The sequence below is a fragment of the Diadema antillarum genome, unplaced genomic scaffold (genome assembly GCF_040938485.1).
Source record: "Diadema antillarum isolate AM-2024a unplaced genomic scaffold, OU_Dant_1.0 seq00000981_RagTag, whole genome shotgun sequence".
NCBI classification, from domain to species: domain Eukaryota; kingdom Metazoa; phylum Echinodermata; class Echinoidea; order Diadematoida; family Diadematidae; genus Diadema; species Diadema antillarum.
Genome location: NW_027271821.1, coordinates 164,730 through 191,263, shown reverse-complemented (window position 1 = coordinate 191,263; position 26,534 = coordinate 164,730). Strand labels below are relative to the sequence as shown.

At 37.7% G+C, this 26,534-nt stretch overlaps 2 protein-coding genes across 2 annotated transcripts; both read right to left on the bottom strand.

The window, feature by feature from the left end:
- Positions 1–1,551: 1,551 nt before the first annotated feature.
- On the bottom strand, positions 1,552–13,746 carry LOC139742131 (cytochrome P450 3A24-like). Its single transcript, XM_071652698.1, has 13 exons — positions 13,628–13,746; positions 11,917–12,007; positions 11,191–11,243; positions 10,626–10,722; positions 10,143–10,259; positions 8,577–8,665; positions 7,411–7,559; positions 5,959–6,101; positions 4,964–5,149; positions 4,053–4,273; positions 3,234–3,371; positions 2,339–2,501; positions 1,552–1,641 (listed from the first exon to the last, which is right to left on the bottom strand). The coding sequence occupies exons 1-13, from the start codon at positions 13,711–13,713 to the stop codon at positions 1,552–1,554; spliced, it is 1,623 nt and encodes a 540-aa protein (XP_071508799.1). The 5' UTR covers positions 13,714–13,746.
- Positions 13,747–16,313: 2,567 nt separating this feature from the next.
- Positions 16,314–22,243, bottom strand: LOC139742130 (2-Hydroxyacid oxidase 1-like). Its single transcript, XM_071652697.1, has 9 exons — positions 22,101–22,243; positions 20,929–21,080; positions 20,612–20,782; positions 19,850–19,955; positions 18,673–18,842; positions 17,970–18,061; positions 17,413–17,574; positions 16,749–16,818; positions 16,314–16,381 (listed from the first exon to the last, which is right to left on the bottom strand). The coding sequence occupies exons 1-9, from the start codon at positions 22,241–22,243 to the stop codon at positions 16,314–16,316; spliced, it is 1,134 nt and encodes a 377-aa protein (XP_071508798.1).
- Between the last annotated feature and the right edge of the window lie 4,291 nt (positions 22,244–26,534).

The window sequence follows — 26,534 nt, the reverse complement described above, 5'->3', positions numbered from 1 at the left end:
TGTTTACCTCCGTTGTTTCTTGAAGGATATTAAGGGCTACGGGAAAAAAATTTTGACCAATTATTGACACAAAAGTGATGTAATTAAAAGTGTCTTTTTGTCTTGTTTTATGGTCTTTGTCACGTGATCCTTGGGCAGAATAGTCATACCATTGCTCGAAAGAAAAATCCAAAAATCTTAATTTGATTTATACGAATAAAGTTACATCATCTATTTACTGGAAGAACACTGTAAATATACCTGAAATAACGCTTTTACAAAAAATTAAAATTAAAAAAACCCCAAAAGACACGTGGTTTGTTTTCTGCTTCAAGTGATAAATCAAGAGAAAATGATATAGAAAACAACAGTTTCTGAAAGATCAAGGTATACGCAACATGGAAAACAAACAACGTCAACACACCAAGGCTATATACTCCATACATTGGCATAAGGACATGCACACACACAAACTAAGAGCATAAGACACATCTCATACACAAAGGAAAAAAAAAACTTAAGTACAACATGATGAATAAAATGGAACGGTAGGTGGGTGACACACACACACACACACAGATAATAATCCGACGATATTACCAATATCATCGTTCATCCTAGATTAAGCGGGCAATATTAGGAACTGTTTGAACTTCATTTCCTTTGTACCGTATTCTATAAGAAAGGTGTCTTGCATCACTATACACTTTTGGCAGAGACAGTTTCTTGCGTATTCAAAATGGCAACTACTTCTATAGAACTCATCACGTCTTTATTTTCAGTTTCTCATATTCAGTTCTATTACTCACTGCTTGCTACTAGCATAACCTTGCCACCTGTACGCTTTGGTTGCACGTGCATCTTATTGCGTTTAACATTAAGCAACCTACATATTGATTTGACACTATGTAAACTAAAACAATTGAACAACAACTAAATCAATCCAGACTATGCATGGTAAATATCAGCAACTGAAACCTAAAACGTCCAGCTTCCGACAGCGTTGCGTGCTAAAGCTTCACAACTTTATATAAAACAGATTCTTCCGGATCATACTAGTATCCTTTACTTGGCAGAAACTAAAACAAAGAGTGAAAGAAAATTTTTGTATTAAATTCCCATACAGTATCCATCCCATCAAAGAACGCGAACATTTCGAACGTTTATTCAGTCTTTGATTAGAAAAAAAAGAGTTTGGCAACAACGCTTTGCCGTAGAGGGCTTCTGACGACAAGTATAGTGAATTTGAGCAATTGAACTTTCACTACGCTTTAAAAGAAAAGAAGAAGAAGATTATAGGATAGAAATGAAACAATTTTGTTTGCACGAAATAACACCTTAAATGTTACACCACGTTGAAAACACATTAATTATTCGTGTATTTTACACAGTTTAAACGTTTCTAAAAAAAATCTCTGTGATGGGATATCATGTTGTAAGTGTTCATTTCTTCGGCGTTGGTACTCATTTGAGTACTCGAGAATAGTCCAGATCAGGGAGGTGGAAGAGAGACAGGGAGGTGGAACCTCTTCCACCACCCTGGTCCAAATGAATAACTGCAGCGCATTAAAATCAGTTGACGGCGTCAGTGCGTGTGACGATGCGAAGACTGACCCCATTGGGCGGTGACAGAAGGCCGTTATCACCGAGCTTAGGGGGAATCTGAAAAATAAAAAGAAAGAAAGATAGACAGACAGAAAGAAAGAAAGAGGACAAAACTGATTTCTTGCATGACGTCCATACAGTAGCATTGATGTGTAGGCTTTATAGATAAAAGTGGTGAGGGGATTGCCCCATAACGGCTGTATAGGATTTAATACATTTTTTATTCGTAGTGTCATCACAATGTGCGATGGTCCTTTGGGAAGCGTTCCATAACTTTTATTGTGGTATTGAGGTATGTCAGAAAATGCCCTAAAAGGAAAACATATAATTCCTTTAAAAAATTCATCTGTATTTGAGGCTTTCCAGTGTAAAAATTAATGTCATATGAATACTCGTTGTTGAGTTAATCGCTATCCTTTTAATTTTGATTTTGATTTTTTTTTTGGGGGGGGGGGAGGGAATGATGCTACACATGAACTAACAACATAAGCTACGTAAATCCTTTTGAAAACTTGCTGTACACTCGACTTTAACTTTGTATCCAATGTTTTGAATAGCAGTACGGACATTATTTGTGATGATAAAAATTATTCAGGGACTCGCGCAAGTAAACGCCTGCTCAAGAGGCAAAGTTACTGCGGCAAAGGCAAAAACAATGAAATTGCATCCATTAAAGATATGTTACATCAGATGATTTGTTTTCAAAGCTGGCAAAGATATGCCTTAGCTACTTTGGCCTGCGAGCTCCAAATACCTCTGTCTGTGGACACGTCTCGAATCGGTACTCCTGGAGGAGCCGAGCGATCGCCATCTTAGCTTCCATGAGAGCAAACCTCATACCGATGCAGTTGTGTGGACCCGCTCCGAACGGCAGCCAGGCGAAAGGGTGGCGCTTATCTTTTTCTACTTTACTGAATCTGAAGACAGAAGAATACATCGATGTATTGGCAGCGAAATACAGTGTGAAATATACTTTGAAAAAAAAAGTGACAAAGAATAGTATTTTAGCTAAAAAAAAACAATAAAGAAGTAAAACTTCAAAAACATCATCAGCAAAATCTCGAGATTTTCTTGATCAGTGCATATTCATGACAGTTGAATTTATTCAGTCAGTTGTTAAGAACCACTCTGGTTCATTCCACGTGTGAAAGAAGAAGTTTCATAGATTTTTATAGCTAAAATTCCCTATCGTCAATATGTACCTGAAATGACTTGTAAACATGAATCTCTTCAACCTCTTAATTGCTGTCGTTCCTGTATTTGCAATACGCATTTTATGTTGATTCGAGAATACCGTAACAGAATAAGCGTGATTAAATTCAACACACAACAATGCGAAGAAAAAAAGTGATGTACTTAAAGACATCGATATTGATAAGATAAAAAGAAACACTGATTAAAACAATGATTAGAAAGTCATCTTTGATAAAAAGTTCCATTCATGTTCATAGGCCGACGCGCGATTGAATCAATTTAATTTACATAAAATTATGAAAAATAAATCCAATTTCAATTTCAGTAAGATAGGGTTTCAACTCAGAGTTAGGCATGTGAGCCATAACCAGCTGAATTCCATCGCTCTCCATAGCTTCAATTACAGTACGCTTACTCATCATGAGAGACAATTTAAAAATTTTAAGTTTTGTTACCTGTCCGGGTCAAATTTCTCTGGGTCAGGCCAGTACTTCTCGTCGTGGTGTATGTTGTAGACAGGAATGAAGATAACCACGCCTGGTTCGATCGTCATTCCGTTATAGGTAAAACTTTCGGTGCACCGCCGATTGATCCTGTAGTACATCATGCAATGATGGAATCACACACGCATACATGAACACCAGTACAGATTAGAAATGTCATGATATTATGGCAATTAAGGCGGAATAGAGCAGGCGTACTAAGAATTTACCTGGGACAAATTGTAATAAATGCCAGTCTATGCTGAACGTGGGTGCGTGATGCCGATGCTTTTTTTTATTGATACAGAGGAGGCGGTATACAAGCGTTAAATATTGCGCTTATCACCAAAACAATAAATGCACAAATATACCAAATATACGAATAACGTGTATGAAATGAATATGCTCGGTTAATTTGTAAACGCTGTTATTTCTTCATGGAAAACATTTCCATGATATGCATATTTTGACATTTCATTGGCAAAAAGAGTTCGACAAAAGAAACTGTTCTAGTACTCCTCAACCCCGGTCATCGACTTTTACACCAGTTTTTTACGGGTAAAATTTCAAAATATCATATCTTCCTTATTTCTTTTCTAATTTTTGTCATTTTTATCATTCTGCAGGGAATATTTTCTCTTTCTTTTGAAGTTTATTTATTTTTGGGGTGGATCCCCAGGTGGGAGGTTGGGTTTACATTCTGTCGAAGAGGGCATAATAACTTTATCCAGGTATGTCGGTGCCGTAACTGATCCAGGTGAGAGCAAATTAGGTTTAATCAGGTGTACTTACACAGCAGCAGGAGGGTAGATTCGTAAAGTCTCACACACCACCTGATCCAGGTAAGGCATGGTGGCTATGGACGTGTAGCCTACCGAGTCACGAGAGGGCGTCATCTCATCGACCTCCTCGATCAACTTTTCTTGAACCTCGAGATGAGTGGAGAGGAGATAGAAGACGAACCCCAGCAAGGTGTTGGTAGTCTCGTATCCAGCAGTGAAGAATATTATTGCCTGAAAAAGTTATTCAAACTGAATGGCATTTTTCTTTTCCTGATCATTCTAACGGTTCAGTACCCTTTAATGTGTGCTAAACTGACTACTCTCGTACAAAGAAGTGAGGATCCCCATTAGGGCCTATGTTGCTTTGACTACCAATGATTGAATGATTTTTTGTATACATTTGATATAAGTTTGATATTTAAACTCTTATTGGCTCTATTGACGCCCATTATATACATTTCAATCTGTCCTTGTATAATGTTGCTCCTAATATTGGTATAGTCGAAAGGTCTTGCAATCAAATAGTGGGTCATTAGCAAAGAAGCGATAAATTGCATTCTGTCTGTTTTCCACATTCACATTTGCCAAATTACTCGAGACCCCCTTGCCCTAACCATAACAAACACCTTGTATACTACCATGCAGTGAGAGACAGGTAGTCCTAATAGCTTGACAGGAAATACACTCATTTAAAAAGACAAAAATTATTTCCCACCGATGATATCGGTAGAATACTCCCGATAACTGTTTGACGTGCCATAACAACGTGTATGCCGATTCTACTACTTTCAAGGTGGTTTGTTTGTGTATGTGTGTATGTGTGTGTAAGGACGCTGCTCACGTCTGTCGCCAGAATCGACTGAGCAGACAGAGCAGACTGTCTGCGCCTGACGTCACGCCTGACGTGACGGACACACCCACCTGACCGACAAGTTCCGTGTCTGTGAGCTGAACGTTCTTCGAGAGAGTCTTCGTGTGGAAGTCGACGTCGTGGTGACGTTCGATATCGGCATGGATGTCATCCTTGTCTCCTTCGTCTTTCGTTTCGGTTACTTTTCCCTTGTCAGAAGATTGTGCATCGATCATAAGCTGCAAAAAGTCGACCGACTGTCCAGCAAAAGGGGATAAAGGAAACATTTACTCTTCTTGGAATCATATCTACGATCCGAAATCTATAAGAGTGATGAATTATGCATACAAAGTCAATTTTCTGCCATTCTTTTCAAATTGGTTTATTCATTTATACTTCAGTAACGTTTTACTATGTACACTGGGCAGGTAGCATAACGGTATCCAACCTGTCGCACAAATACGTCGATCGCTACACATGCTGAATTCAGAAACAAAACATATTCACAATTATACTGGGTATGATAACAATCACATAATCTTCGTACTAACATTATCGGGGCATATCTCGTGTGATCGTCAGTATGAACTGTTGTGACAACACGCAAAGCTAAATAACTTTCACGAGATGGAATATGTCACCGCCTCCTTCGTATTCCTCAATTTGTATCAATTTCACCAGTTAAAACTGATGCCATATCGTTGAGAAAATCATTTAAAACAGGTGCACAATGATTACGAATAACCTATATGCTTTAAAGACTACATGGTCAAAACGTTAATGATGTCTTAACGGCAACAGCAACAACCATCAATACGAATGGAAATAATGATAACAAAATAATACTATACTTATAACACCAAACTATACTCTGAGACAGGACATGACAAAATGCACAACCATATATTCCTTTAATATATACCTCTAAAAAGAGAAAATACAAACGAAAAACAAGGTTAATGAATCTCTTTTCTATATCTATATTTACATTCATATGGACGGTGAACAGAGCTCTAGATAATTACACACAAAATAACTGAAGTGAGTCTGTGTGACCCTCACCTACCTTGCCTTTGTCGCTTCGAGGGGCCGACTTCCTAAGGGCCACAGTTTTCTTCGTGATGTCGGCGAAAAATGCCACTACGTCCTTAGGAATGAACCTCACGATTCCTAGGAGGTTGAAAATTTCTCCCAGTGCAGGAAATAAACCTGTGGAGGGAAATACGAGAAGATTATAAGGAATATCAGATGTGTGTGTGTGTGTGTGAGTGTGTGTGTGTGTGTGTGTGTGTGTGTGTGAGGGGGTGGGGGTGGGGAAAGAGAGAGCATGATTGACGCAGGATACCATCAGTTACGTACGAATATAGATGTTATAATTTTGTATGATTTTACGATAACGTCTTCAAATCTCAAGCATCGTGACAAAAGTTGCCCAGAACAGCTCCAAAAGCTTGCCGGAGTCGAGCCCAAACTTTCAACAAATTACAAAGTATATTAAAGCATATCATATATGTTTCCAATGGTCAAGACGAAAGGATGTATCAGTAACAAAAAAGAAGTAGCAAATGGTTTATCACTGTTTATAATAGTCTTTATGGTGCATTGTGTATGATAACATATCAACTGCATTGTGGATCTCTTGTATTCCAATTAGCCATTTAATAAATTCATGCTTCTACTCTTTTATTATCATTATCAAAATTATTGGAATCATCAGTGTTATCATTATTATTATTATTATCATTATTATATCATTATCATTAGTATCAGTAGTAGTAGTAGTAGTAGTACATGTATAGCATTATTAGTGATGATCATTATCATTAAAATTGTTATCATCATTATCATACTTTAATTGGATCCCACCCCTCATGATTTCAATTATGGCTATTAACTCAAAACACTAAATATCCATCGGTTATTTATGTCGATGAGGGGCAATTTGTCAGTCAATTGCGATGCGATGCAATCCTCGTTATTTTCAGTGAAAGCAACAGCATGCTCAATGAGCAGATCAGTCAAAAGTTGAAGGCTAAAACTCTTAGGATATGATTACCTGAAAAAATCTGATATCAGCACCATGCACGGTTCAATAATTGACTAATGCTTACTGTCATAATCCTAGGTAAGTACTGTACTGTATAACTCTGTTACAAATTAGTTCTTAATCTGTCATTGCCACAGTGAAGCGATGTCGATTGCGTCTTTCAAGGTTCAATTTAATTCCATTCAATTCAATTTAAATTCAGTTCAATTCAATTCAATTCAATTCAATTCAATTCAATTCAATTCAATTCAATTCTACTTTATTGTCCACTTGTGGAAATTTTGTTTTGTTTGCATGCATACACATTACATCGATACATACATAGAATGCACACATACATACAGCAATAAACTTAGCTACATACTGGATACATGTACATGGATATGGTAGACATACTAAAAATACATAGCAATTAGAAAGGAGTGAAAGGTTTGGTCGTGACGGATAAAATTCTACTACAGGATATCTTACTTGAGAGAGCGACTAGAGGACTTTTCGTATCGAAGGTGAAGGCTCGCCTGGCGTGGGCCACGAAAGGGTCATTGGGGTTGGCCTGAGAATCCACGTCTAAGCCGAATGCACAGCTTCCAATGACGTCCATCACGAACGACCCGAAGACACTGTCGCACCAGCATCAAGGAATAAAGTTCATGGTTATCGACTTGCCACTGGAAAAGCGCAAATTTACAATTTCTCAAAATTACAAGGTGAGAGAATGTTCACAGGATGTTTATCTTAATCATCTGGGACTGTAAACAAGCAGCATAGTTTATTTCATCTTGTATTGTTCGTTACTTGACAAAGAAATGAATTTTCATGTTTTTATCGTTGTATAATGATTTTTGATCAAGATGTATTGCACCCCCTTTGAATGTCAGGTATTGGTCTGCATTCTTTTTTTTTACTCGTGAAGACATAAATAAATGACATGAAATTAAACAAAACTAACGTAATTCGAAGCTGGCATTCCGATAATGTTTTCAATGCAATCCTCAGACTTAAAAGACAAAAGGATATCACTTACAATCGCCATGTAATTTGCAATGTTTTGTTGTGAGCCTGCATAAATGAAGTAATTTACATTTTGGGGGATATCTTTTTACTAATTGATAACGATTGGCCTTAAATAGGTTTCGTTGTTATCTTTCAGATATGTGCCACTCTCACATAAATGAGTACCGCTTATTTCACGCCTTGTTTTCATGCCCATTAAGATAAAAAATAGGTTCCTTTTTATATATCTTTTAATTTATGATCATCACCTGCGGCGTTGCAAAATGATAATTCTTGTTTCAAATATTAATGAAAACAATCCTCAATCCATAGTTCTAAAATATAATATCGCATACTAGTCTATTATACCGTAACATTTCTGAGATGGGTTTTCAGTTTCGGAACAATTAGGGTATGACATTATGTTACCATTATGATATAGATATTATCTACAGAACGAACGAAACTCTAAATTCTCATGTGCTTTCAAGACATTGTGACATTGGTCAAAACTACAGACTCTTAGGTGCCGCGAACACTATGGCTTTTGTGGCAACTTAACACCCTTATTATTCTCAACCGATGAGATGGAAATTCAGGCCTTTTGGAGCATGTCCCTGCACTATGCAGACAGTTATTATTACCTTTTGCACTCGATGTAGCCGTCTTTCTCCTGCTGAGACCCAATGTGCTCCATGAGTTTGTCAGCGGCCTTGTTCACCAAATTGGACATCTTGAAATTCAGAACGTTGACACAATCATGTTTAAACTTTTTTCGTGCCATTTACCCAGAATTATGCTTGTCATGGTGCTATTTGCTCATGCCTCTCTATTTGTGTATTGTTTGTTAGAAGATTGAGCAACATTAAATGGTTTATTGTTCGTTGACAGTGCACATTGGTGACGGTGCAGCAGCCATGACAGAATTTAATTTCACAGATTTGTCTTGTCTCGCTTAAGTCGACCTCGCAAAAGTCGAAAAAATAATTAGCTAAGTGGAAGACATTTCTAACTCGGATGGATGTAAACATGATGAACATACGCTAATTCTATCGCAGAAGTCTTAATTCTGGTAAGACAAAGTATTGATTTCGGTTTGTTTAGATTCGACTCAGAGGATGTTGACTGCATTTACAAAGTGTCTTCAGAGAGCTACTGGTATGTTCACTTTAGTGTTACATTCTTTGATTTGCAGAAAATACCCAAAGTATTTCTGGGATGTGGTCCTTAGAAGGTTCATCCTCATCAGGTGCTCCCTTTTTAGTCTTGGATGATGCGAAATTATTACGTAATTGTATTTACATACATGTTGGCCTATTTACGAATTTATATGCTTATATGGATGAGTATGATAGGGCACTGTGTGGACACATCCATATGTTAGTATGTCTCTGTGTGTACCTGTGCCTGTGTCTATGTATGTGCATGTCTGTGTCTGTACAGCTGCTAGGCTTGTCACCCTTACAAAAAGATCTGACCACATTACTCCAGTTCTCCAATCCCTCCACTGGCTCCCCATTCATCAACGTATCACCTTTAAAATCCTCCTCATTGTTTACAAGATATGCAATAATCTTGCCCCATCTTATCTTAAAGACTTAATTTCCTTCCGCTCCTCCACTTCAACTCGTTCTCTCCGTTCTTCCTCCACTCGCCAGTTATCATGTGGTCCCCGCATCTGCACCCGTTCTGGTGATAGGGACTTTTCTGTTATTTCCCCACTTCTTTGGAAGAAACTCCCTCTTTATATTCGTAATGCTGAAAATGTTGAAAACTTATCTGTTTACACAACCTTAATTATGCTGTTGTTGTTGTTGTTGCTGTCGTTGTATCATAATATGTACATAATGCTGTATTTTACTTTTATGTTATATTTTCTTTTCTTTTTCCGGATTGATGCGCTTAGAAACATCAGTATTAAACGCTAGATGTTATTCATCATCATTATCATTATCATTATCTGTCTCCGTGTCCGTGTCTGTGTCTGTGTCTGTGTCGATGTCGGTGTTTGTGTCTGTGTCTGTGTCTGTGTCTGTGTCTGTGTCTGTGTCGGTGTCGGTGTCGATGTCGGTGTTTGTGTCTGTGTCTGTGTCTGTGTCGGTGTCGATGTCGGTGTTTGTGTTTGTGTCTGTGTCTGTGTCTGTGTCTGTGTCTGTGTCTGTGTCTGTGTCTGTGTTTTTAACTGTAGCGGAGGGCCAAAGGAATCTCACCTGCCTCATCTTGGCTGCGCTGAAGGTCGGGGTGAGTAGATTGCGTACCTCGCGCCATCGTTCGTCCTCAAGCGAGGGGAGTGCCTGTCGCAGTTCTCTGTTATTCAGTGCAAAATCCTGTCAACACAGAGATGTGTCCAATGCCTCAGTTGGTGATGACATAATCATATACTACTCTTATGTGTAGGCTGAGTGACTGATAAATATTTGGTCTCAGAAAATACTCGCTGATCATAATTTTCTTTTCTCTATTATAGCTGATGCTGATTCATATAACAAACATCTTATGTAAACAGATATAAGTGTGATATACGATATACGTGATATATGTTGTTATTAAGTCGCATATATACACGGTTTAACAATGACAGGTATGAACAATACAATAAGCAAGGAACAATGCAATACTCAGTGAGTGACCAGTAACTCGTTCACGAAGTCATTACGGAGAATTCGTGTGTGAAAGCTTTGATCCGTTCTTACCAGTCTATTGTGGAAATTGCTGAAGTTTTTCACCATGATAAGTCTAAGCATATCGGGATCTCCAACCACCAGCATGGGTATTCGAGGGGCGTAGATTCTGTGATATGAAAAGGGGTTAATGGTCGCAGGACTAATATGGCATTGCAAATAAAAAAAAAAAACCATTACCTCAATACAGCATCACACGCTGTGACGTAATTATTTACAACGTGTGTTGCCATTTCAGCAATTGTCAGTCAACACTATGCTTGTGGTATTAATTGTTTGAACATTCACTATCATGTGTACCTTTGGCACTTATATCGTCCATGCAAAATGTTAGTTGTCTGACTTTATGACTGTCCTCTACTCTTTAATTAACAGATAAAATTATCAGCTCCAAAATCAACGATTGAGCCATTCAATGTCCAAATTATGATATCCATGATATCTTTCAAATGCACATGACGACCTTACCGCTATCAAAATGATCATCATTATCAACATGAATATCATTATTTGCATTATCTCATCATACTTACGACGATTATGTTCAAGTAATTGGACGGCAAATAATAGTACATACCCGTAAACTCGGCCATATTTCTTTGCTAAGAAGGTGAAAACTTCTGGAACTCCCTGAGAATGAACAAGAGGGAAATATCAAAGAAAATAACAAAGTGGTACTTCTGCTCGGTTTCCAACCATCAACTTTTTCTACTGGTGGGTTAGAAGTCTGTTACCGTAAACCCTTAAATATTCCACATGCAGGCATGAATTATGCATCTCAAGTTGACAAATGAAATGGCTCAGTATTCGACTAAACTGACCGGTTGTTTCACCCTGGAAAAGAAACAAAGGGTGGTGAATTTAGAAAAAAAAAGTTTTTGTAACTTGTAGCTATATAAGTAAATTATGATATTGGGAGTGATGTTATTCATGTTTCATTTTCTTTGACTTTGTACCTCTTAACATTAGATCTCTTTACAGGTGGGTTCAATGCCGTATGTCAAAACATGCCGCGTAACCAGGGCATCCGCTTATACTGTGACTAATCAGGCTATTTCATTCTACATTTACGTTGTATTTTCTTTTTTTTTCCCTAACTGATAAGCTTCTTCTTAAAATGAGAAGCTGAAAAAATACAATTAAAATGTGCAACAGTATGCATGTATACGTTTCAGTCGATACTATCACGCCCCGTATGATAACAGATAGAATAGATAGTATAGCGGATGCTAGAAAACAAACAAACAACCAGACACTTGATTGCTGACTTTCGATTTATACCATTATGTTCTCTGATAATTACCATGCTGAACTCTAGACTACCAATAATGGGTAGTGCGGGATGGTAGACCACGCCCTTCCGTCGCCAGTAGGTGTGGCACCATGTATCGTACCTGATGAAATCAAACGGAAAGTGTTAAAATTGATTAGATTGATAGCAGAAACCCTTAATTCGGGGACACTGTGGCATTATTATAGTGGACAAGGTACCTGACTTTCAGTTGGGTGACCCGAGTTCGAATTCAGTATACTAGTTATGTTCTCGGGCAAGCTGTTTTTGCCTATCATGTCCCTCTCGACCCAGGTGTGTAAGTGGGTATATAGGCCTACCTGGCATTGGAAGGGTATTTATACACTTGTAATAATGGCAGGCCCTCTGGTACAACAATGTCAATACTGAAGAGGCTACCCTAGATAAAGTATGTTATTATTATTATCATTATTATCATTATTATTATCATTATTATTATTATCATAATTATCATTCTTATTATCATTATCATCATCATCATAATTATGACGATATCTATAAAACCTAAGTAAGCATGATGCTAGTCCCAACGAGTCAAAACATCCCTGTGCCTTTACTTGTAGGAGTAAAACATGAGAGTGCGTGTTTAGGATGGACCTCCCTGGCCCGGTATCATTCAGTGTTGCCGAATGTGAGATTACCATAGTAACGTCCTGTTACTCGTGTTTGACGTTGAATGGGAAATATTATTTTTAAACTGCAGCTGCACTCTTTACTACAGGATCTTGGTTAGCAGACTCCCTGTGAACATGCGGTCTTAATCATAACTGTTAAATCACTTTTATTTTCTCAAGAAAAGTAATACGCTATGTATACACCTTTATCTCATTCATGTCAGCAGACTATAGGCAGATATCTAATCCAGCCATCATTTTCAACAAATTCTACGCGTTCAAGGCTTGCTCTTATCATTATGCACCACACACCTATATTATGGCTTACAGCATTCGTTACTTCCGTGAGCTATATACTACTACTACAATGTAATTAACGCTCGGGTGGCATTGGTTTGACCATTATGGCTTGCAGTAGTGAAAATCATTATGCCTATTTACGACACTCTCGGACAGCCTATATGAAATATAATGGTAAGCAGTGAATTGATATATGAAACTAAAGCGTAACAGTCGGTCATCTAATCGTGTGTGACTGACAATCGATATGCAGTATATGCTCAATTGTCTACACCACCAAACATTTCACAATAAGGTATAGCATAGCACACATCACAATAAAGGGACGCTGAATGAAAGAGACGTTGCAGTGTAGGCCCCAGGTAGCCTAAAGGCCACCGCACACTACACGATCCGACTGGTCTTAAAGTCTTAAGCCAAGCTGGGTCTTAAGACCAGTCGTACGACCGGACACCGCACACTATACGACCCGACTGTAAAGCGCGCGCAGTGCGCACTGTGTGCGTTTGCATTTTGCTGCATTGTGAATGGCTGAAAGCTCACGACTGGTCGTAGAGATTCAACATGTCAAATCTCTACGACTGGCGCTAAGACCCAGTCGTAAGACTAGAAAATGGCAAGACTGTGACGTCACACTTCTAGTCTTAAGGTCTTAAGACCGGTGAATCGGGGCAAAATCGTGTAGTGTGCGGCGGGCTTAAGGGGACCAATGTGGGAACGGTCTATTGAAAGGATAGGGCGTTTGAACACATCATTCCCATGTTCTTGACTGATTAGCCTATACTTACAGTAGAAACACGACCACAAGAAAGGCGATTGTCAAGACGAGAAGCCATGTCAAAGACATGGAATATCCGAAGATTTCTAGCACCATGGTACCTATCCTTAGTGAGCGGCGTGTCGGCAACAAAGTGAAGAGATGTGGAACGAGGGGCCGTGACACCTTGTAAACATACAAAAGTGAATATCTTTTGAGGCAACGACGGAAGTGTTGATCTAGCCAAATATGGCGATTCTCGGGCTCGGCAAAGCCGCTCAAAGTACAAATGCAAATGCAGCCCATACCTACTCGAGATGAAGGACAAATATGAACAGTTTTCCATAATTGGGGTGTGGGGATGGAGATGAACAGGGTTTCCTAATATTTAACATTCGATATTATCCGTCTTGGTTGTGGTTATCAAAGCTACAGAAGAAATTCCTTGTAATCCATGTCATATACTTGGGATACTTGCAAGGTGGGGGCCAGGGGTTAAGGTGGATGGATCATTTGAAATGCCGATAATAATATTCTTCGTCGGGGTTCTTAAAGCTACAGAAGATAATCATCGTGAGCCATTACTTGCACCTTTGGATGATTGTAGCATTGGGGTAGATATAAAAAAGAAGGGAAAAGGAGAGTGAAACGCGCATGCGTTAACCTTTTCTTGCACATGTGCAATAGTGTACAAAAATAAGTTATTATATAACCCATCAATGAAAACCTGTTCATTGATAGGCCTACATAGCACCATATGACTAAACATAAAATTGATGTTATGATATATGATGTTGATGATATTGAAAACAAATTGCTGATGGAGAAAAATGTGCTACACTGTGACGTTATTCATGACGTGTTAGTGCACTATACCATGAATGTCGTCTTAGATAATGTATGGGTGTCACATATAGACCACTGTGTGACTTTTAGCTTTTTTTCTTGTCATCTAAAATTATTACGCAATTTCCAGGCACCCCAGACTACGCGTAATATAGATTTACCAGACTGAAGTTATTTCCATTATAGTGAAAAAACAAATCTTACAGGCAGCTGCTGTCTTTTTATTGAGTATTTCATTTTATTGAATCCACTTCCAACCGCGAATCATTTGATACAGAGTGAATAGTAAGCAAACAAGGACAAATGAACAGATCAGCATTCTTCAATTCTCATTTCCACATTAAAATTCATCCTGGTTAATCTTTAGCTTTAAAAAAAAAAGATAAGTGACATATACCACGATAACTAAAGCAACAAGCAGTTAATTGTGCAAAGGAGGAAAACAGACTTTCTTTTGATTTTATTACGACAGTTTACTTCCGGGATGCTGTAAGCTCCCTTTATTCGCGTCTTATTGAAAGATTCAACTGACTATACCTCTATGCTTGTCCAAATCGATATACACAAATTCCACAATTCGTGATACAAAATTCCACAATGAAACCATGATATCCACATGCCGGAGGTCTTGCCGTCTTCATTATATCGAACACCGCATGACCGTCCTCTTTATGACTTAGTTCTGTGTTTGTTTGTTTTTCTTCACCCGCTTTCTGCATGGTTGAAGTTACAACGAAGTAAATATTCAGACCCAACACTATCAGTAAATTGTATTTCTGTACAACGGAAGGAAACTGCCGGTCCCGAGAACTTCTTTTTGACGGGAAACGCCTCTACTCTTCTTCTCCTTCGACTTTGCATGTGAATATTTGCTATGGCATATAATCTCTCAGATTCATTTCAAGAAAATTAACAAGTAATAATTTATATTCTATTTCCCGTAACCCTTCCCTCTTCTTTACTTCCGTCTGTCCGTTTCAATTAACAGTTCTTCGAAAAAACGCATCATTATCACATATAAAGATATGATTGTGTTTCATTTATTCATCCAATATGATTTATTTACCACACAATCATTCTTCTCTTTATATTATGTCTAAACTCAAAGCTTATACCAGTATGATCAGGGGTGATGGTTGACACTAAATCCATGTACCCGCTCATTCTACAATCTCATCATATCATTATTATAAACCAAGATAAATGGAATTTTGATAAACTGTCTCTTAAATCTGTCTATTGAAATGTGTTTTCTTCAATTACTAAACCTGCATTCATCCTCCTAAGCATTACACTTCGACTTACTGGACCATGAAACCCTGAAGACCACCTCACCCTTAACTTCAATAATTGTACCTATATACCTTCAACCTTCTTTCCCTGTAAGAACCATTACACAATTCTAATGTATAACTTTTGATACCGCAGAAATGTTATAAACAGGTAGAAGAGTGTTAGTGTTGAGGAGACTATAACATACATAGAAAAACAACAAAACAAAACAAAAACAAACAAGCAAAAACAAAATAAAGCATGGCTGGCTTCCACAGCTTAGATATGGAATCTCGGAATATCATTGCAGAGGTCACAGAAAGCCCTCGAGCAATTCGCTAATTACAATGATACCTCAGTGTTGTCGTGCCATTACATAACAATCGTATTAAGCATATACACAATCACTCACTTACACAAAAACAAATACGTCATTAGGCATTTTGGTGATATGTCAAGATTTTCAATCATAACACGTGTCACCTCTAAAATTCATTATTCAACACGATCTTGAAGGAATAATGTGACTTCTGGAACAAGCAGCAGGACAAATAAGACAACCCATCTTTGTCCCCTTTAGATTCGTATACTAAGCATTTTCATAATCGGCTAATCTTGGTTTTATCCACGATGAGAGACCTGTCAATACATCCAACGCTGGCACAACCTGTCGATTAAAGCAACACAGTTGTAATAGGTGTTACTTCCAAATCCAAGGAAAATAAAATGTAGTAAGGAGGGGTGTTTTAAATACGAATTCATATACATTTTTTTTTCAGCATAACATAAAAAACGGGCACGTGATTTTTCATCCGTCGTAGAAAAGAAATCAAGAAACAACACCAATTTAAAAACTCGAGCACAGATGCAATCGTACTTGAGTAAAATACAACAAGCAAGTTTAATCAGGTGCTACTTTAAATCCATTTTAAAGACAGAAGAAAAAACACAGGATGACTATGTTTACTTATAACAGCAAATTCCATTTCAAGTTATATCATCCTCCGCGGAGGTATACGTATATCATAACATACCTGTCAATGCCATGGCTCGGCTGAATTCATCTTTTAGAATGTCTAGGACTTCTGTTACTCCTGTTTCCCCCTACAAAAAAAGAAAAAGAAAAAGACATGGACAATTACAGGAAACATCCAGAAGACTGTAAAGGCCATTTTTGTAATGAGGACAATGTTCAGTGTTCGGTGAACACTGCTCCCAAATCCGATGTCTGATACACTGTGGATATTTGAGAGTAAAGGTCGACAACATGAATGATCACTATTCCATGCAATTATTTCTATTCTTAACCTTCTCTCTTTTCATTTCTTGAGTACATTGACGTATATTTTCATTAAGAACGAACCAATTATAATTTTGAAACAGTTTGCTTATTGGAGGCTATGGAAGGATTCAGAATTCAGATATCACTTGAAACCCCCCCCCCCTCCCCTGCTCCTAATGGTTCTTATTGATCTCAAAACACGCTATTCCAGACTTCATCATGCTGACACAGGTACCAAAGCATACCAGACACATGAACATTATCATTTCAATTCCCAAATTCTTGAGCCTTTGGGTCAAGACCTTCCCCCGTCCTCCTCACTTCTGTCAATTAACCCTTGTTGGATCACCATCCTAAAATCCTGATGTCATCTCGTATAGATGCGTTGGCAACTGGACAGAAAGGGTCAAACCTACTCCACATGCAAGTCCCCATATCACCGGCCTGCCGATGAAGGCGGCCCGGGCTCCTAGGGCGAGTGCCTTGAGGATGTCCGCTCCAGTACGCACGCCTCCATCAACGTAAACTTCTACGTTGGTACCACATGCAGCTTCCACCACTTCCGGTAGGGCATCAAGCTAGTGTTAGAGAGTAGATATAATATTTAGATGACAGTTGATGATGAGGAACTGTCATCGACCATTCATCCCGAATCAAGACTGGATATGATTAAGACGCAATCAATGAAGATAGGGAAATGACAATTCTCAAATAATATGATAAAAGGATAATAATAAGAAAATGCATGCAGAAAATGATGAAAACCGACAAAAAATGAATAAAGATGAAAATGCAGTGTAAGCTAGGAGATTAGAACTAGTTTAAAGGTTCTAATTGATTGCCACGATAAAATCGATTCCATAAGATAACCTTGGCCTGTTCTACATAAAAAAGTAAAACTAAAAGTCGGGTAGCAATGCACTGATATAAATGCTAATTAGATAATTTGCATGTACAATCATGATTTTCGAACCGGGGCTATGACCGAGTCCAGCTGCCTGCCGCCGTGAGCCGAGACCAAGATCCCGTCTACCCCAGCCGCCGCAGCCTCGCGTGCCATCTCGCCTGTAGTAGAAAAGAAAAGCGCTGTGCTATACAGATAATGTACAGATTCGAGAGCAGCCACAACATTAATGTGTAGGGCTACTTGTGCAAAACACTTGAATAAAATGCTTCTGTAAACATTGTTGCACCAGGGAGGTGGATCTCTTCCACCTCCCTGGTTGCACTAACGTATTGTATGATGTTTATGTGGGTGAATGACATGCATATTAAAGTGGTGTATCTATAATATTCGTGTGAGTATGAATGTGTATAGTCGAAAAAATTACTGTATAATAATAAAATCCTGGTTTTAATTGATAATCAGTAATTATAGCATTCACAGACAAAATATAGTGTATTCACAATATTTTTTTTTTTTTGTAAAAGCACACCTATTCTAGATCTTTTGTTTTGTTTTAGCTGATTCTTCCGTAAAATCGTGTGCTCGATCTGCATCACTGTAAACACAAAATAGATTGGCAAGTGAAAAAGAAGGATCCTGGGATTTAAACCCGCGTCAACAGCTGCTTAACGGGAAGCGACACACCACCGAGCTAAAGTCATGCAATTTACTGTAATGCCACGATGATGCCGGTTTGTATGGGCAGTGGTGGGCAAGTGGGCATCCTTACCTGTAAGTACACCCTTGACCACCAAAGGTAAAGATGAAATGCTTTTGATCCACTTTATATCTTCCCATGTGATGGAGGCATCGATGGATTGAGCGTAGAGCCAGAGCAGAGAGTCACCCTCAGCCGTGGCCCGTGCGACATCCTCCTCGATCAGGTCCATGATCACACATCTGTGAGTCAAGGAGGATGGAAAGAGGGCATTAGTAGTCTGGTGTCGTCATTTTGGTTGCCCTGGTTACCAGTTTATCTTGGGTATAGCTTCACAAGTCCTTACAGAAGCAATTGTTTATGTAGTATTCGCATTCGTTAAACCTATCTAATTGATGCAATGGCTCAGATATTTCAGATACGCAAAGGTGCTTGCTCAAGATCATCAGATACGTTAATAGTTGATATCGCTATAATAGCACGTGTAAAATCATTGCTTAATCTATGAAAGAGTTTAAGGGTTAGGCAATGATGAAAACAAATAACACTTCACATCACTGCCAACTTTGATAAGTAAAGCGCGACAAAGATCGGTGGAATTTTCAACAAAAGTGGACATAAATTCAGAAGGTTATGAACTATTACGATATCAAATTTTCTCACCAATGAGTCACAAAATGCAAACGAGTCAAAATGAAGACGACCTCACACTAATGACTTTCCCCATTTTGTTGCACACAAAATATCACTGAGATTTATATCTTATATTCTTATATAATTCATTGCAAGATAATTATTAAGCAACTGCATTTATATCTCATTTCAACTTTCGGGGGAATGGAAATACATGACAATATTGAATTGAATTGAATTGAAATTGGAATTGAAAACAGTTCTAATCATTTGGCAATGATGCTTCCGAGGGTACAGGGGTTGTTATTGCTAAAATAAAGAAAGTATTGTCACTGATATGTTGTAGAAAGCAATGAGTTAGTGAGAGTTTTGCCTTTGAATTTACATCAAAGAATTTATATTATCTTCTCGGTGATTGCATGCTAAATACCGTTTTATATTTCCTTGATAAACAAAGTACATTACGCTGCCTCTCAGACTTAAAACCATGAGGATAAATCAGATTTTATTGTGTTAAATTTCCTTTATTAATACATGGGTAAGCAATATAGCCATGTGAGATGTTATGCAGTGGAAATACGAGAGTGAAGTTCTGTATACACGCATCACAAACTACCTCAGAAAGGCATAGGCTGGATTTGTGATGACCACTTTGAAGGTGTCATTCCGCAAATCTTGCCTCCTTTTCCCGTAAACAGATACGTCAACAGTGACCAAAATAGCTGGGATATACGACAATAAAAGATGAGTCATAAATGAATCTTGTCATGGAAAATAAGCCACTAAATTGAAATTATTTCTACGCATGTCATGGAGAACATATCCACTCGTTGAGGCAATCAAAAGTCACAAAATGATGTCTTTATCCTAATTATATGATTATGTCTTGCACAAAGTGACGGTGTTCTACGGGTAGTTATTGCTGACGTGTTTTTCTTTTAATAACTCTGTGTTAGTAATTCCGTTCTCAAACTACTCCAAAGAAAATAACGTTCTCTCTACAAGTCCATGGTACAATTACAGGATGATCTATACAGCATAACTCAACACAGGGATCTCTAGTTCATCCCTTCAGTTAGCCATATCGTGTAAATGATAGAATGATTAACTGTTCAGACTCTTTCGCCCACCAAAGTATTTATTTGCGTATGTATGTGTGACCGTGCTATTCCGTCTGCGTCTGCGTATCTTGATATGAATCAATGTTTAAGTTGGTCTTTGTGCACATTCTTAAGATGCAAAAAGAAAAAGCGCATAATCAATCATTGAGCAATAGACAATGTTTGCCTATTTCCTAATTACGTCAAGGCTATCCTGGGTATAGACAAGATACACAAGACACAAACACGTTTTGATTTTCAATGGGTACACGTGCTACCTTGAAAGTTGGCCTTCTCCGCCTGCTTAACTAGTAACTCGGTTATTTTTCTGTTCTTGAAAGGATATAACTGCATCATCCGCAATCCGGTCGGGGCAACCTTGGTGATATCTGCAACGGAGCAGGTGGAGGAGGAGCTTACAGCCATCAGTACGTCATGGGAAGCGGCGGCTGTGGAAATGGTTGTCGAGACATTGTTCACCAAAATGAGATCTTTTTTTTTCGTCAAATCATCTGATATCATTGCCTTTTACTCTTTCACTGTCACCATCATTTTACAGATATTTAAACCTAGTTTATTGCATCTTGTAACTTACCCTTCGCAGTGGCCAACTCCCCATCGGGATGAGCACCCTTGTGGAAGGCTGTGGGCGAGATGCAACAAGGAAAGGCGATTCGATGACCCAGTATCGTGGTCGAAATATCTCTGTTCGAGACGTCACGAAGTATCCTAGGCCGAAAACGGTACCTATCACATGGAAAGTGAACCAAACTGAATATTCAACAGGAAGATTTTTAGTTTGTGTGTGTGTGTGTGTGTGTGTGTGTGCGTGTGCGTGCGTGTGCGTGCGTACGTGTTTATTAACTTTGTTGTTTCGTTGTCTCTACTTTTAATTGTTCCTCTTGTTTATACTGCCAGTTAGTCAATAATGACTGATTACAAACATTAATCACAAACGGATGTAGAGCAAGAAGGGTAGCTGTTTATGATATTTCCTTTTGGTTGTAGTGTATACATGTACTTTGATTGGCTTTCTGTATCTTTCTTAAATGTTCAGGAAAATTATAATCAAATTGCATCGTCAATCATTATGATGCAACAATTTCTTTCATATTTTTGGGGTAGTTGTCAAGATGAATTTCCGGTAGTTGTAAAAAGAGCTGATTCACATCTTGTGTGCCTTCTTGGGTAGGATGCTAAGCATACACAAGTAAATATGCAGACACAGTATTGGGGAGTCGTATGGCGCCACACATGGTGAATTTCAATTGATTTGATTTGATTTGATTTGATATTTTTTTGGTTCCTGTACTATCAATGTACATGAACAATATGCAAGCAATGATTGTTCCGTAGCTGACAGTGAGTCTTTTGTAACCATTAAAAAACACAAATAATTTACGCACTCTCAAGTAAGCTTCATTATTGTCTTATCGTTTTGTTTGGCTATTACTACTATTTGCCACTCACGTGGGGACTGCATTTTACAAGCTAGGTTTTTTAGCAGCCCCCTTCATTTCCGATATCTTTCCCTTGATATACGACTCAGTAATAAAGTTTGACTATGTATTTCCTTAAACTAAGTTTTGTTTTATCAAAAAAAAATCTGCTTTAATTTCGATATGCAAAAGTCACATTGTACTCTATTTTTGTATATGCAACTGTTATATTGTATTGTGTAATTTTGTAGGAAATGAAATAAATGAAATGAAATGAAATGAAATGAAATGAAGCATCACTACAACTTTGGTTATCCTTTTGACGTACCGCCTGAAAGCCGTGCGACTCTCATTGAGAGTAATCTCTTCGTCCGCTCCTCCCTGGTAGTAGTCCAACAACAGCGGGTCAATGATTCTCTTGGCGTCTTTCTCGTAGTCGTCTACACACACTCTCCTCGTTCCATGAGACATTTTGGGTTCTAGCCGGTGTTCTCGAGTGTGACGAGTTTGGTTTTAGCGCCCTTTTGTCTATGGATGAAAAACGAAAAATAGACTCAGCAGACTCAGAATATTCTTTACGTGGAAGTGATTTCATGGACTGATTAATGGATTTGTGGATAAAGAAACATGTGGACGTCGAGAAACACATGCACACAAAAAGGATGGTATAGCATTAGCTGAGGTGAGGATTCAGCTTTTAATTTTCTTTTTTTTTTGCAAGATACGGAATCTACTTTATGGGACGGTAAAGAACATATGCGATTTTAAGAGGAATTCAAAGTTTAGTTGATGAAAATTTGTTTTTAAATGGCGGGGATATCCTAAAAGCACAATAAAACAAACCGATCATAAAGTGAGTCCAACCTTTCATTATGATCGCTTTTTTCAATGTCTTAGCCATTTCAAAGCCAATTTTCATCAAGCTTGGAATTCCTCTTAGAATTATATGCTCTGTCATATTTCGTAAGGAATTGTTCAAGATCTTTCAAAATTATCATGAAAAGAAGTTAGAAACCTGAATCCCCATCACAACCGAAGCTGTACCATCCCTTTAAGAAGCAAAGAAGGAAAAACAAACAATGACAAATAGCTTGCAAAAGATTCTGAGGTACCAACATTTTGTTCACACTCACAAAAAAAAAAAAACATACATACACACACACATACAAACAAATGCTAGTTGTAATCACTCGGTAAATAACAATTCAAAACATCTACCCGTATCTTTCATCTTAGGTAAAAAAAAAACCACCAACAACAAACCACTCACTTCAAATCAAATCAGATTCTATATACCACGTTTTTCCCGATAAATTTACCCCCAAAAGAATGTAATACAGTAAATACATTACATACATTGTGATATAAAACTATTCGATGGAAATCATTTTATCATTCGAAAAATATTTCGCGTGAAACACAGACTTGCAGAAGTGTGAGCCACTCAATGAATTGAACTGACAAAATATAAACCAACGGAAAAGTGACGTCCGGGCCCCGAGCGATAAGCTATAAGCTGTTGACCCTGTCCATGATATACTGTACTATGAAATGGATTTTATACCACCTGGCTTACATTGTTGGGTGCAAGCAAAAAACAGCATAAACAAATGGTCATGTATAGTTCTAGTACTGTATGTCTGAAACCAAGGAGCGATTTTCTCATGAACCATGCGAGGAAACTGTGGCGGATACTTACAAATAGCAAAGGCAGGAATAAAGTAGCCAGATGTTTAAATGCACAGTCCAAAGGGTATGGAGAAAAAGAAATGAATATATTGAGAAGCAATGGTTGTTGATATCAACGAGGACCTTTGATCTAGAAGGGCGTCTTTCGGAACGTGCCATGACACTGTATGAGGCTGGAAAATGACGTTTCACTTTTCACATTGACGACTCATAGTTAGGTTGCTCAATTGCTAATTGGAGAAGTTATGGGTACTAGTAGTATATATTCGATACCGACTGTGGTTTGGAGGTATTTTTAAAAAGATTTAAACAGTGTTTAATCATCATGAGAACTTCGAAAATGGTTGGTACATGATGAATATATAACACTACTTGCTTCTCTATGTACACTGGTTAATAATACCCGAAAACAGCTATGCACTTCAAAATAGCAACTGTAATGAAAGTAATCTGAACGTTTTAACGGTATTTTGAGGGTTTGGTGTAATTTGATTAGGTTAAAACACTGCATCTGTTTATTAGAATCTTTCTTTTCAGCTACAACCTCGCAAGCCGTGGTCGCCGGGAACATGGCGTTTATCAACGTAGCATAACATAAATTATATTATCATAGGTGATAATTGACGATATTCTGGTCGACTCTGTGGTTTTATACACGTTTTCATAGTGATATCGGGGAGGTCATATCATGAGATTGGTACCTGACACGTTTGTAATAAATGACACGAGTTCTACGGAGGTATACACTTACCTTTCTCCAGCGGGGCAACAGAACACAGGCACGGTCAATGCACAGAACGAAACAGTAAATTCTTGTCAGTGCTCGTAACTGCAACTTATAGCTCCACGGTCAACGTTTGTAGCTAATCGAGGACGTATATTCTATTCATTATGTGACGGTATTGTTACTCTCTTGTATTTTTTCTTTCTTTCTCTATACAGTCAGGCGGGGTGCGTGCAAGTCCACAACATTCACGACAGAACAACTATCAAGTCAGGATGAATAAAGTCGTGTCAGTTCAACTATTTACAACAAAAACGTTAAAAAAATATATGCCATTCATTCGGAGCGATTAGGCATCGGGAAAACCTCTTACAGATATGGCGCAGGTCAACCAATGTCAGCTGCTTGTATTCAGAAGAAAGTTTTGCTATGTCGATCTGCGCTATCCGTCTGTTGTAACGAGTATGTCTCGTAAATATTGTAGTGTTTGTACTTTAGGCCTAACTGTATAAGGATTTGCAAGTGGTTCAGAATTAGACATGGGTACCTCTTTAAAAAAAAAAAAAAACCTTGAAGACCGTACCACATTGGAAGGGTATATAATGTGAAAATGTATATATATGTATATATATACACACAAATGTATATATATATATATATATATATATATATATATGTATACTAGTATATTAAATGTAAGACGATACATTGGTTCAATATAAGAAGAAATCGCCTAACAATAAACTCCTGTAAATGCAGCCTATTTCATATATTTATACTCTGAACAACTAATCTGAAATTGTGTACTTTATATTCGCCGAAGATTACATTATCAGAATTGAAATCCAACGATCAAGTGCTCTCTTTTGGTGGAATATTTGGAAAACTTTCATTCAAAAGGTGTACAACATACACCTTATTCAAGTTGCAAAAGAAAATGGCAAAAACACGAAATTCTGTAATTGTTTCATAATTTTCATGTTGTGTGAATCCATTTGTGCACACATTTACCTTGCATGTTTACAACGGGGATAGGCAATCCCAGTTTGTCGTTTTGTTTTTACAAAGCACATCGCCATAGGGCTAAATTTGTCAATGTTTACTTCATACCAATAATCTCAATAATGAATGAAGAATGAACAATGAATTTGTATATGCCATGAAAATACTTCACCTTTTCAATTCACTCATGGTTTTGTACGTTATTGGACATAAATTGGCATTGACAAATTTGCAAGAAATTATAAGATTACATTCAATTCCTTTATGGACCACACTATATGATAGAATACATAATGTTTTATATCTAACGGTCTAAGTTACAATGCCTCAACATCCAAAATGTCACAAAGTTGACTGGTTGTCAAAACAAATGATCACGTGTACAACTGCAGTACATTTGAGTTAGACGATTTGTTTATTTGTGTCTTTCGATTATAATATACAGAAATCAATTATTAGAAAGCAGTAAAAGGAAATATAAACATACACTTATAGTGCCCTCTTTACCAATACCATGCCTATGGAATATATTATGGAAACAACTGCATTGCAGCTAATATTCAATTTAACCTTATCATTAAAGACACGCACACACACAAGCGCGCGCGCAAATACTCCTAACAGGTCCAACGTGAGATCGCTTTTTATGTAGGCCTAGATATAACTTACGCACGTACAACATAATTTACCATTATCAACCTCTGTTACATCTTAAACAATCTTAGCGTTGGAGGCGTCTCACTATCTGCATTATGAGAAAAAAACTTACTTATCGATTAAGCAACAGTTTGTTACTTTCAAAAATACCAACACGTAACTTCACAGTTATCCAAATACCAAATAAGTTTGCAAATTTCCAATACAAGAAAAGAATGTGTTATCGCTGTGTATGTACGGCTCACATCCAAGATGATTATTTGCCATATTACAATCAATTATACCTCTGTTATACATAAATACTCATCAATTAGGCAACTGTTTGTTATAGGCCTATTACCAAGAATTAACATAAACATCCGTGGAAGACTTTTAATGGTTGTTCCCTTCATTTTTCTTATCTCCTTAGAGCAATTATTATAACCCATTCGAAGGGTGAAGCCTCTAGAAATAGGAGAATGAGTTCACAAGTTAAGAAAATCCACAATTATTCAAGTAACCTGAATATCAACTGCAACACCAATAACAATACCTAGAAGTTTATGGGCTGCGGCTTTATTTTGCTTCTAACTTGTTTTCCAGCGATACAAACCCATTGTGAAAATACAATATAACCTAACCTATAACATTACCCACAATTTACCTTTATAACATTATTGATTTTACCTTCGGTGATGTTTTCATCCATTT

Excerpts from the sequence above, each read along its gene's own strand:
- LOC139742131 (XM_071652698.1), bottom strand. The coding sequence starts at position 13,713 with ATGGTGCTAGAAATCTTCGGATATTCCATGTCTTTGACATGGCTTCTC. Across the intron at positions 10,260-10,625 it reads GCAATTTCCACAATAGACTG|GATTTTGCACTGAATAACAG; the intron begins GTAAGAACGGAT and ends CTGTGTTGACAG. Across the intron at positions 4,274-4,963 it reads ACACGGAACTTGTCGGTCAG|GCAATAATATTCTTCACTGC; the intron begins GTGGGTGTGTCC and ends TAACTTTTTCAG.
- LOC139742130 (XM_071652697.1), bottom strand. The coding sequence starts at position 22,243 with ATGTCTCATGGAACGAGGAGAGTGTGTGTAGACGACTACGAGAAAGAC. Across the intron at positions 20,783-20,928 it reads GGAGTTGGCCACTGCGAAGG|CCGCCGCTTCCCATGACGTA; the intron begins GTAAGTTACAAG and ends CCATTTCCACAG. Across the intron at positions 18,843-19,849 it reads CCAGCCTATGCCTTTCTGAG|ATGTGTGATCATGGACCTGA; the intron begins GTAGTTTGTGAT and ends CTTGACTCACAG.